Below are 13,258 nucleotides of genomic sequence, written 5' to 3'. Positions count from 1 at the left end.
TTCACCTTGTCAGCTCGGGGGATCCAATCTTGCAACCTTAACTAGTCCAACGCAATAACGACCTGCCTCCCTTTCGTTGCACTCCACAAGGAGTTACACGAATGCAGTAAACCAAGGTAAGTTGCTAGCTAGCATTAAACTTAAATTATAAAAAACAATCAATCATAATCACTAGTTAACTACACATGGTTGATGATATTACTAGATATTATCTAGCGTGTCCTGCGTTGCATATAATCTGACTGAGCATACAAGTATCTGACTGAGCGGTGGTAGGCAGAAGCAGGCGCGTAAACATTCATTCAAACAGCACTTTCGTGCGTTTTGCCAGCAGCTCTTCGTTGTGCGTCAAGCATTGCACTGTTTATGACTTCAAGCCTATCAACTCCCGAGATGAGGCTCGTGTAACCGAAGTGAAATGGCTAGCTAGTTAGCGCACGCTAATTGTCGTTGTGTTGCTGGTTCGAGCCCAGGGAGGAGTGAGGAGAGGGACGGAAGCTATACTGTTACACTGGCAACACTAAAGTGCCTATAAGAACATCCAATAGTCAAAGGTTAATGAAATACAAATGGTATTGAGGGAAATAGTCCTATAATTCCTATAACTACAACCTAAAACGTATTACCTGGGAATATTGAAGACTCATGTTAAAAGGAACCACCAGCTTTCATATGTTCTCATGTTCTGAGCAAGGAACTGAAACGTTAGCTTTCTTACATGGCACATATTTTACATGGAACATATTGCACTTTTACTTTCTTCTCCCAACACTTTGTTTTTGCATTATTTAAACCAAATTGAACATGTTTCATTATTTACTTGAGGCTAAAGAGATTTTTATTGATGTATTATATTAAGTTAAAATAAGTGTTCATTCAGTATTGTTGTAATTGTCATTATTACAAATAAATAAAAAATCGTCTGATTAATCGGTATCGGCTTTTATGGTCCTCCAATAATTGGTATCGGCGTTGAAAAATCATAATCGGTCGACCTCTACTTTGGTTATGTGACCTACTGGACTCAAACAAGGTTCAGAATGTCCACTGAATACCCTTCTATATTGCCACCCTTTAGTTTGTCCATTGTCATCTCATGCAATATTACATGAATTTTCAATGTTTCTTATTTCAATAGCCCCTTGGTCATGTGACCTGACTTCAAACAAGGTTCAGAATGTACACTCAGTGGGTCTACACATTGCACACCCTTTAGTTTGTCCATTTTCATCGCATATGATTTTACATAAATTTTTCAAAATTAAAATTTTCAATAGCTCCTTGACCATGTGACCTACTGGACTCAATGAAGGTTCAGAATGTCCACTGACCACCCTTCTATATTGCATACCCTTAAGTTTGTCCATTTTCATCTCACGTTATTACATGAATTTTGTAAACTTTTAAATTTCAATAGCTCCCTGTTAATGTGACCGACTGACTTTCAGAATGTCCACCGACTGGCGGAGATGGGCACCGCAAGGCATCCAGTACGGTAACGCGACCGATCCCGGCGAAGCTGACAAATGATTGAAAGGGGATGATTATTTTCTGTTGCTTCATCCGACAATCGGCCGATGGTGCCGCTTGATACCGCGAGGGGTATTTGGTTCTCAAGCCTATAAGTATTGCGCTGGAACTTGATGTCGTTTGGGTGTAAAAACCAATTTAACGGCCCCCTGAAGGTTAGTAGCGGCAACTGATGTCCAATTTGTAAGACAGAAAAGCCTCTGATTGCCACCTGGCGTGATTCGAATGAATGCCAATTTGATGATATCTGACCATAGCATGATTCCCTTTGCGGTTGCACTCAAAACACCTTCGGGGTGGCTGTGACCCCCTCATGTCAAAGAAAGGAAATTAGATGAAGCGGGGGTAAACGGCGGGACATTAAGTCTTGAGGTAGCCAAATGCCTCGTCATCCAGTTAGTAACGCGCATGAATGGATGGATGAGATTCCCACTGTCCCTACCTACTATCTAGCAAAACCACAGCCAAGTTAACGGGCTTTGCTGAATCAGCGGGGAAAGAAGTCCTTGTTGATCTTGACTCTGGCACTGTGAAGAAACATAAGGTGTAGAATAAGTGGGAGGCCTCGACCGCCGATGAAATACCACTATTCTTATCGTTTTTTCACTTACCCGGTGAGGCCGGGATGCGAGATCCGGGTGCTCGCTTTGTGTGCTCGAGCCGGGTGCAACCAGCTCCAGGGACAGTGGCAGGTGGTGAGTTTGACTGGGGCGGTACCTGTCAAACGGTAACGCAGGTGTCCTAAGGCGAGCTTGGAGAGGACAGAAACTTCCCGTAGAGCAGAAGCTCGCATGATCTTGAATTTCAGTATGAATACAGACCGTGAAAGTGGGGCGTCTCTTCCTATCATTGTGAAGCAGAATTCACCAAGTGTTGGATTGTTCACCCACTAATAGGGAACGTGAGCTGGGGTTGGACTGTCGTGAGACAGGTTAGTTTTACCCTACTGATGATGTGTTGCAATAGTAATCCTGCTCAGTACGAGATGAACCACAGGTTCAGACATTTTGTGTATTTGCTTGGCTGAGGAGCCAATGGTGCGAAGCTACCATCTGTGGGATTATGACTGAATACCTCCATGTCAGAACACCCCCCCCCCCCCCCCCTTAAACGTAGAGATGCCATAGCACCGCAGATCTTTGTTTGGCCCGGGATAGCCTGCCTCTTTTGGCAGGTGAGTAGAGCCGTTCGTGACGGGGTTGGGGTGCGGCCGGATGAGTTACTGCCCCTCTCCTGATGCGCACCGCATGTTTGTGGGGAACCTGGTGCTAAGTCACTTTTAGACGATCTGATTCTGGGTCAGAGTTTCGTACGTGGCAGAGCAGCTCACTTGCTGCGAGCTATTGAAAGTCAGCCCTTGATCCAAGCTTTTATTGGGGACGGAAGGCATCTTCCACCACCATCCTCCTGCTTTACTTATGGGTTACAGGTGCACAGAGAAGGGCCGGAGGCCAGACATGGAGTGTGAGAGAGCCCAGGCAGGCGGGTAGAAGGCATAAAACGTTTACATTGGGGGCTAGGTGGTGGGCGCCCATCCGTCCGGGCCCATCCTCTGGTGTGACAGTGTGTCAGGTTGGGCCTCGCTGTGGAAGTCAAAAGGTTACCAGGTGCACGAGGAGGCTTCCCCCAAGGCGGGGGGCACTCAGGGGCGGCTGGAATCGGGCTGGGGGCAGCACTCAGGCTGTGGAGGTTGGGGACTTATTCTCTGAGCGGATAAAAGCGGGCGGGTTACCACGTGCCCTTAGCCTGTTAAGGTTTATCAGGTTCACGTGGATCCTGACAGAGGGACTATAGACGTCTTAGAGTATAGCTTATTCCCTTAAATTACTAAAGCCAAGGGAGAGGGGTGTTGACCGAGTAGGTGTGGAGGTCTGTAGTTCCAGGGAGTAAGCTATACACTCTCATGCCCAGGGAGAAGGCAGGCAGGGAGTGTAGGCCTAGAGGTCACCAGGTCAATGGGGGGCCTGCCTGGAGGTCAGGAAGGCCCAAGTGAATGTGTGTAACACTGTCCTTCAAGGGGGCAGAGCAGGCAAATTAATGTAAAATTGCATGAGATTAAAATGGACAAACTAAAGGGTGTGCAATGTGCAGGCCCACTGATTGTATATTCTGAACCTTGTTTGATGTCAGTAGGTCACATGACCAAGGAGCTATTGAAATTGAAATGTAAAAAAAAAAACAAAGCTTGTACTTTGTTTACTCTCCCTAACTAATTCAACTAGGAATACAAAATGCTGCTCACATGTTTATTAGCTTTGCAAAGCAAATTAAGGGCCAGATGGTGAAAATAAGACCTGTGCAATGTTGTGCAATTTTTCCAACATCATGGCACTTATTTGGAGTTTGTGACTCAAGTGGTTTGAAAGCTGTTGTGGTTTGAAAGCGCAAATATCCAACCTGAAACTCTTTTTTACCTCAGTATATAAATGTTGGTTAGCATCCACACCAGTGGGTCGTTTATTGTTCTGCAGTATACCTGTAAATCAACTGATCAACGCATCCTACTGCATGCTGTTGGCCTATTAATAAGTAGCTGTTGATCACGTAGTTAGAGGAAGTAGGGGTGCTACTTCCTGAATCACCCCCTGATAAATCAAAAAAATATCAACCGTACTTTCATAATAGTTATTGTCCTTGGTGTGGATAGCCCTTTAGAGATGTGTATTATTTTTTTTAACTTAACCTTGTCGACGATGAGTATGACGGGTCTCATCACTAACGCCCAGGAAACTCAGATTTAAACCAGACATGTCCGATATGGATTTTTTGTGAGACGATTGAGATTTTTGGTGGTCAACTTTTTTTATGTAACCTTTTATTTGACTAGGCAAGTCAGTTAAGAACAAATTCTTATTTAAGATAACGGTCTACAAATATTCAACATCATTCAATTTGAAAATGTTGATGATATTTCCTATAGACGGCCATGTATGCATTGATTTACATTTTAATTATTTAGCAGACACACTTATCCAGAGCGACTTACAGGAGCAATTGGGGTTATGTGCCTTGCTCAAGGACACGTCATGATTTTTCATTAATGCATTATCAAATTTAATCTAAATAATAACATAATGGTAATAATTGTATTTGAATGGTAAATCTCTTGATGAACTGGGTAAATGAAGATGTCAAAGGCCTAATCACAATACAGGTGAATGCATATTCAGTAGGAGTGTGCATGCATTGAGTTATTGAGCTTGTTTTGGCTCATCAGTGGAATCCATGGTGCTGCAGATGACGATCTGTTTGCCTTTCATTTGGGATTTAATTAGCCTACTGATCAACAGCATTTGCATAGAAGCATCACTCGGCATGTCACACCTGAATGGAAGGACATCAAATAGGTCGCTGCTGTTAGTTTGAGAATATAAACTCAACAACTGAGACATATAAACTGAACAAGTTCCACAGACATGTGACTAACAAATGGAATAATGTGTCCCTGAACACGGGGGGGGGGGGGGGGAATCAAACGTAACAGTGAGTATCTGGTGTGGCCACCAGCTACATTAAGTAATGCAATGCATCTCCTCCTCATGGACTGCACAATATTTGCCAGTTCTTGCTGTGAGATGTTACCCCACTCTTCCACCAAGGCACCTGCAAGTTCCCGGACATTTCTGGGGGGAATGGCCCTAGCAGAAAATCATGCACAGAACGAGCAGTATGGCTGGTGTCATTGTCATGTCAGGATGAGCCTGCATGAAGGGTACCACATGAGGGAGGAGGATGTCTTCCCTGTAACGCACAACGTTGATTGCCTTCAATGATAACAAGCTCAGTCCGACGATGATGCTGTGACACACCTCCCCAGACCATGACGGACTCTCCACCTCCAAATGGATCCTGCTCCAGAGTACAGGCCTCGGTGTAACGCTCATTCCTTCGACGATAAACGCGAATCCGACCATCACCCCTTGTGATACAAAACCAGGGGTCAGTGAAGAGCACTTTTTGCCAGTCCTGTCTGGTCCAGCGATGGTGGGTTTGTGCCCATAGGCGACGTTGTTGCCGGTGATGTCTGGTGGGGACCTGCCTATCAGCCTATTGCGGACAGTCTGAGCACTGATGGAGGGAATGTGCGTTCTTGGTGTAAGTCGGGCAGTTGTTGCCATCCTGTACCTATCCCGCAGGTGTGATGTTCGGATGTACCGTCTGTAAGCTGTTAGTGTCTTAACGACCATTCCACAGGTGCATGTTCATTTTGAACTGTTTATGGTTCATTGAGCAAGCATGGGGAAACAGTGTTTAAACCCTTTAGAATGAAGATCTGTGAAGTTATTTGGATTTTTACGAATTATCTTTGAAAGACCGGGCCCTGAAAAAGGGACGTTTATTTATTTTTTGCTGAGTTTAGAAGAACATGTATTCAATGCAAATGGTGATTTGTAGAGAGATTATTTTTCAGCTGTCAGGACACATCTCTAAAAAAACACAGCTGCCAGGATGAAATTTGAAGTGACTCGATTGGCTAGTTCAGCTATCTGTCAAGAAATGGGAGGTTGTAACTTGAACCTGCTGCTATAATTGGAAAGAGCAAGGCGGTAGCTACGCTCCCTTTAACTTCTCATCTCACCGCTCATATCACTTGGTGCTGTTTACTGCTACTGTGAGAACTAACTCAATGGCAATGACATTTGCTATCAAGCCATAAATGTGTATAATATCTAACATGGAGAGTGAGGGTAGGAAAAAATATATGAAACAACGATGCACGTTCAGTCTGACTCAAATCTGCCCATAGTTTGAGAAGTGAGAACGCACACACGTGCTGATCTACAGCTTTCTTGGTCCATAAACATGCAGGAAGATTGTTATACTTTCTGAAGGCACTGTACCTAATCTATTTTCTCCACATTTTGTTGTTACAGCCTGAATTTAAATAGATAGAATTTCAAATTTTTGGGTCACTGGCCTGCACACAATACCCCATAATGTCAAAGTGGAATTATGTTTTTCTAAATGTTTCCAGAAGATTTAAAATGAAAAGCTGACATGAAGTATTTAACCCCCTTTGTTATGGCAAGCCTAAATGAATTTGGGAGTAAATATTGCTTAACAAGTTGCATAGTTGCACTCTGTCTGCAATAATGGTGTTTAACATGATTTTTGAATGACTACCTCATCTCTGTACTAGAGGTCAACCGATTATTGGAGGACAAAAAACCCTGATACCGATTAATCGGCCCGATTTTTTTTTTTTTTTTTTTTTTTTTTTTTTTTTTTTTTTTTTTTTGTAATAGTGACAATTACAACAATACTGAATGAACACTTATTTTAACTTAATATAATACATCAATAAAATCAATTTAGCCTCAAGTAAATAATGAAACATGTTCAATTTGGTTTAAATAATGCACAAACAAAGTGTTGGAGAAGAAAGTAAAAAGTGCAATATGTGCTATGTAAGAAAGCTAACGTTTCAGTTCCTTGCTCAGAACATGAGAACATATGAAAGCTGGTGGTTCCTTTTAACATGAGTCATCAATATTCCCATGTAAGAAGTTTTAGGTTGTAGTTATTATAGGAATTATAGGACTATTTCCATCTCTACCATTTGTATTTCATTAACCTTTGACTATTGGATGTTCTTATAGGCACTTTAGTGTTGCCAGTGTAACAGTATAGCTTCCGTCACTCTCCTCGCTCCTCCCTGGGCTCGAACCAGCAACACATCGACAACAGCCACCATCGAAGCAGCGTTACCCAAGCAGAGCAAGGGGAACAACTACTAGAAGGCTCAGAGCGACTGACGTTTGAAATGCTATTAGTGCGCGCCAACTAGCTAGCCATTTCACTTCGATTACACCAGCCTCTTCTCGGGAGTTGATAGGCTTGAAGTCATAAACAGCACAATATTTGACGTACAACAAAGAGCTGCTGGCAAAACGCACGAATGTGCCGTTTGAATTCGTGTTTATGCGCTACTTCTGCCTACCATCGCTCAGTCAGATTATATGCAACGCAGGACAAGCTAGATATCTAATAATATCATCAACCATGTGTAGTTAACTAGTGATTCTGATTGTTTTTTATAATTTAAGTTTAATGCTAGCTAGCAACTTACCTTGGCTTACTGCATTTGCGTAACAGGCAGTCTCCACAACGAGAGAGGCAGGTCGTTATTGTGTTGGACTAGTTAACTGTAAGGTTGCAAGATTGGATCCCCCGAGCTGACAAGGTGAAAATCTGTTCTGCCCCTGAACAAGGCAGTTAATCCACTGTTCCTTGGCCGTTATTGAAAATAATGTGTTCTTAACTGACTTGCCTAGTTAAATAAAGTTTTTTTTTTTTAAACGGCCATTCCGATTTAATCGGTCAACCTCTACTCTGTACCCCACACATACAAATTATCTGTAGGGTCTCTGTCGAGCAGTGAATTTCAAACACCGATTCAACCACGAAGACCGGGAAGGTTTTCCAATGCCTCACAAAGAAGGACAACTATTGGTAGACGTGTAGAAAGAAAAAAAAAAAGCAGACACTGAATATCCCTTTGCGCATGGTACAGTTATTAATTACACTTTGGATGGTGTATCCATACAGTCACCTAAAAGATACAGGAGTCCTTCCTAATTCAGTTGCTGGAGAGGAAGTAAACCGCTCAGGGATTTCACCATGAGGCCAATGGTGACTTTTTAAAACAGTTTTAATGGCTGTAATAGGAGATAACTGAGGATGGATCAACAGCATTGCAGGTACTCCACAATACTAACCTAATTGACAGTTAAAAGGAAGCCTGTACAAAATAAAAATATTCCCAATCATGCATCCTGTTTGCAACAAGCTATTAAAGCAGTGGTTCTCAATCCTGGTCCTGTGGACACACAGGGTGGCACCTTTTTTGTTTTTGCCATAGCACTACACACCTGACTCAAATCATCAGTCTTTTAATGAGTTTATAATTTGAATCAGCTGGGCAAATCCAATACAAACATTATGGAGTACCACTCTCCATATTTTCAGGCATAGTGGTGGCTGCATCGTGTTGTAGGTATGCTTGTAATTGTTAAGGACTGGAGTTTTTCAGGATAAAAAATAAACTGAATGCAGCTAAGCAAAATCCTAGAGGAAAACCTGGTTGTCTGCTTTCCAACAGGCACTGGGAGATGAATTGACCTTTTCAGTAGGACAATAACCAAAAACACAAGACCAAATCTACACGAGTTGCTTATCAAGAAGACTGAATGTTCCTTAGTGATAAAGTTAGTTTTGACGTACATCTATGGCAAGACCTAGAAATGATCAACAACCAATTTGACAGAGGTTGAAGAATTTTGAAAAGAATAATGGGCGAATGTTGCACAATCTAGGTGAGGAAGCTCTTAGAGACTTAGGCAGAAAGACTCACAGCTGTAATTGCTGCCAAGTTGACTCTAACATGGATTGACTTAGGGTTAAATACTTACCTAATCACGATATTCATTTTTCTTTTACAAATGTTCAAATTTTTCTCCCACTCTCAGAGTATTTTGTGTATATCGTTGACAAAAAAAGGACATCCATTTTAAACCAACTTTAACATAACAGTATGGAAAACGTCAAGGGGTGTGAAGCCACTGTAGCTAAAACGCTTCCTCCTTTCACTGTCAAGACAATCAGCTGTCAATTTACGGATAGGATAAATTATATAGCTAACTAACACCACAGATGAAAGGATTCGTTAGCTATGTGACCTGTTAGCAAATATTGGGATATCTGATATCTTGCTTATTGTATGCATGTCCGGGCACGTCAACGCAAGCCTTATTATTCGTGAATTAACTAAACTAATATTTGCAACAGGAGCTCAATTTTGTTCACTGTCAATTCATCCAAGTCCATTAATTTCTATTTCTGTTGGAAAATGAGCTAGCTTGCTGCTGCTGATTTTCCTAGCTAGACATTCCACGGCATTGTGCAGTGCTCGTGGCTCAGACGTGAGTGGCGGCTAGCATAGCAGCAGCTTTGCTATTTAGCGGGAATATTGGCAAAGCCGATAGACTAGAAAAGGCCAATAAAAGCCTGACATATTGTTTCTGCCAATTTTTTTATTTATTTTTTTATTGGTTTTCTTATTCAAACTCTCATTAGACAGCTCTGCAAGTTTTGTCAAAATTTGTTTGTTGTTCACCAGATATGGAGTTTGGCGATGTACATCCAAATAAATTTAAGTTGCGATAATGTGAACTTTCGTTATGTACTTCCCAAAAAGGTCTAAATAAAAATGTACAAGCAACTGGAAAAAATGCCTCTTCGGCACCTCCATTACTGCCACGCACAGGTCGAAAGTCTGCAACAGCTCAATACATTGGAGGTGCCAAAGACAGTTTTTTGGTTGCTTGTACATGTTTATTTAACTTTTTGGGGGGGGGAAGTACATATCAGCCCTAACGGTAGTAGATGAAGATAGTTGCACAGCGACGCGCCTTATTTGGTGATTAAAAAAACATTATTTGACAATGATTGCAGAGCTGTCTAATGGAAGTTTGAATCTGAGCTTCCTGGGTGTTGGAGACTAGATGCGTCATACTCATCAACATCTCTAACACACAGATACTGGGACAGTGTGCGGCCAACCACAAGAGGGAGTCCGTGTTATTCTGTGTCCTTCATGACATTAGGCATCTTTGCTTGTGCGTAAGCATTAGGATGCTGCTACAGTGGCAAGAAAGTATGTGAACCCTTTGGATTTACCTGGATTTCTGCATAAATTTGATGTAAAATTTGATCTGATCTTCATCTAAATCACAACAATAGACAAGCAGTGTGCTTAAACTAATAACACAAATTATTGTATATTTCTTGTCTATATTGAATACAACATTTAAACATTCACAGTGTAGGTTGGGAAAAGTATGTGAACCCCTAGGCTAATTGACTTTTCCAAAAGCTAATTGGTGTCGGGAGTTGACTAACCTGGAGTCCAATCAATGAGACGAGATCGGAGATGTTGGTTAGAGCTGCCCTGCCCCCAAAAGAACAAGAAGCATTGCCTGATGTGAACCATGCCTCGAACAAAAGAGATCTCAGAATAATTAAGATTAAGAATGGTTGCCTTGCATAAATCTGGAAAGGATTACAGAAGTATCTGTCAGTACAGGGTAAGACAAATTGAGCATCATGGTTTGCTGCCTCAAGGGCCTGGACAACTTGCTATCATCGTAGTTTAGCCTATCTGCCAATTCAAGCACAACAGAAGTTGGGTGATGCAACAGGACAACAACAGACAGAAGTAAATCAACAACAGAATGGCTTGAACAGAAGAAAATACACCTTCTGCAGTGGCCCAGTTAGTCCTGACCTCAACCCGATTGGCATGACCTCAAGAGAGCGGTTCACACCAGATATTCCAAGAATATTGCTGAACTGAAACAGTTTTGTAAAGAGGAATGGTCCAAAATCCCTCCTGAACGTTGTGCAGGTCTGATCTACAGAACTACAGAAAACGTTCGGTTAAGGTTATTACTGCCAAAGGAGGGTCAACCTGTTCTTAAATCCAAGGGTTCACATACTTTTTCCAACCTGCACTGTAAATGTTTACGCGGTGTGTTCAATGAAGATATGAAACATAATTGTTTGTGCGTTAGTTTAAGCAGACTGTTTTGTCTATAGTTGTGACTTAGATGAAGATCAGATAAAATGTTATGACCAATTTATGCAGAAATCCAGGTCATTCTAAAGAGTTCACACAATTTTTCTTCCCACTATGTCTATTCTATTCATGTGTATGTAGTTGACTACCAGGAGACAAGACAGTTACAACACTTGTGTATGCATGCAGATTGTACTTTGCAATGCACATGACAATGGGCATCTTTTACCTGTGTGTAATCAACAGGTGCCCGGCAACAACAACAACACCACCACTCCAGCAGAAACTGTCAAAGCAGCTGTTGAACACCATCCCCCTGCAGAACCCCACTTTCTCCTCAACGATGCTGTCTGTGAGACTGTTACCATAGGAACGCTTCCACCCCTCCACTTCCTGAATGAGTCTGTGTTCGAGCGGACGGCCAGCGAGCGAGATGACGACGAGAGGATCCTGTCGCGGACCGCCGCCCAGAGCTCGGACCTCATCTCCGGGGTGTACGAGGGAGGGTTGAAGGTGTGGGAGTGTACCTATGACCTCCTAGAGCTGCTAGAGAGGGAGGGGGAGACGTTCGGGGGGAAGATGGTTCTGGATTTGGGTTGTGGTGCTGGACTGCTGGGCCTACTGGCGCTAAAGAGCGGCGCAAGTCAGGTCCATTTCCAGGACTATAATAGTACTGTTATAGAACAGCTCACACTGCCTAATGCACTGCTCAACTGTCAGGTGGAAGGGGAGGAGGAAGAAGTGAAGGGAAAGAAACGGGGGCTGCAAGAGGAGGACGATGAGACAATTATAGAAGAGGACAAAATGAAAAAGGATGAAGAGGCAAAGTCCGATGAGGAGAAGAATGAACAGAAAAAAGAGGGAGAGGATGGCAGCCCGTCGCCCAAGAGGCAAGCCCTGGACCTATCCCAGCATTCGAAGCTGACCTGCTGTCGTTTCTTCTCGGGCGACTGGACAACGTTCCTAGCGCTGGTCCTCAAGGAAGACCTGTTCCCTAAATATGACATCATCTTCACCTCAGAGACCATCTACAACACAGCGTACTACTCAGCTCTTCACGACACCCTCCACAGACTGTTGGCCCCGAGGGGAGTGGTCTACCTGGCCACCAAGGCCCACTACTTTGGGGTGGGGGGTGGGCTGCACCTATTTGAACAGTTTATAGAGGACAAGGGAGTGTTTGATATGGAGAAACTGTGGGACGTGGACCAGGGGCTACAGAGACATGTTGTGGCCATGCACTTCAAAACAACAAACAAGTCTTGACTTTTTACTTTGTGTATTTTCAAAGAACTAAAAAGGATAATATTTTTCAAATTAATTTCTACTCAATGCACCTGGAACTTCTATGCTACCTAAGGTGTGCTAACATCCGTCAGTTTCAAATAAACGTTTTCCTATAAAGATCACCTGTGTGTCAATTAGGACAAAGAAACAGGACTATCATAATATTTAAAATGACCGTATGTTTGATTGTTTGACAGATAATGAAAAGACATGTAGAATATTTAAGACTTTCTGCAGGTCTGTCAGTCTGGCTTATTTTACCTTGGTGGTAAAACCTTGTATGTCAAATACTGGAGATGAGCTTCACAAAGAAAGCAGATTAAGGAGGAGTTTGAATATTTGCCAGTTGAAGTGGACAACAGGATAACTGCACTGATGGAGGGAAAGAAGCAGAAGTCTGATAAAGAAGATTGAGGAGATGAGCAGATATTCCATTGTTTCCATTGTAGTGTACAAACTAGGCCAATATCAAGTGTGCCTCAAGTATTTCAAAGGATTTTGGCAAGTGTATTTGGTGCAGTTCGGTTTTTAACAGGACATAAGTGGTAGTTGAAGTAGGCGCAATATACTACCCGAAAGAAGATACCGTTTCATGTCAACTTTACCCTTTGTTCACATCTCTCTATATTTATATTTATTTAGAATAGGGCTAGTGCATGAGAAAGGTGGAAAGGAAATGAAGGTCTTTATAGGGGGTAGGGAGGAGGAGAGGAAATGGCCTCAGTGACCTTTGCAGGTGATTCCCAAAGTGTTCAAATAGCACCACTATCTACCAAGATAGACGCATATCAAAATGTCTTGTGGCAATTTTCTAGAAGGTTGACCATATTGGATGTGTCATCGAATAAATATTATAAAGTGTCA

At 42.5% G+C, this 13,258-nt stretch overlaps 1 protein-coding gene across 1 annotated transcript in view; it reads left to right on the top strand.

Annotated features, from left to right (window-relative positions):
* The window catches only part of mettl18 (methyltransferase like 18), a 14,482-nt gene extending 1,224 nt beyond the window's left edge, over positions 1-13,258 (top strand). Inside the window, exon 2 of the mRNA XM_021580124.3 lies at positions 11,354-13,258. Coding sequence (XP_021435799.1) covers positions 11,354-12,373 — 1,020 coding nt within the window. The 3' untranslated portion in view covers positions 12,374-13,258. The remainder of the gene's footprint in view (positions 1-11,353) is intronic.

This window comes from Oncorhynchus mykiss, chromosome 23, assembly GCF_057628025.1.
Source record: "Oncorhynchus mykiss isolate SJ-2025 chromosome 23, ASM5762802v1, whole genome shotgun sequence".
Taxonomy (NCBI): Eukaryota; Metazoa; Chordata; class Actinopteri; order Salmoniformes; family Salmonidae; genus Oncorhynchus; species Oncorhynchus mykiss.
The sequence above is the reverse complement of the archived record's forward strand: the minus strand, read 5'-3'. Positions and strand labels throughout refer to the sequence as shown.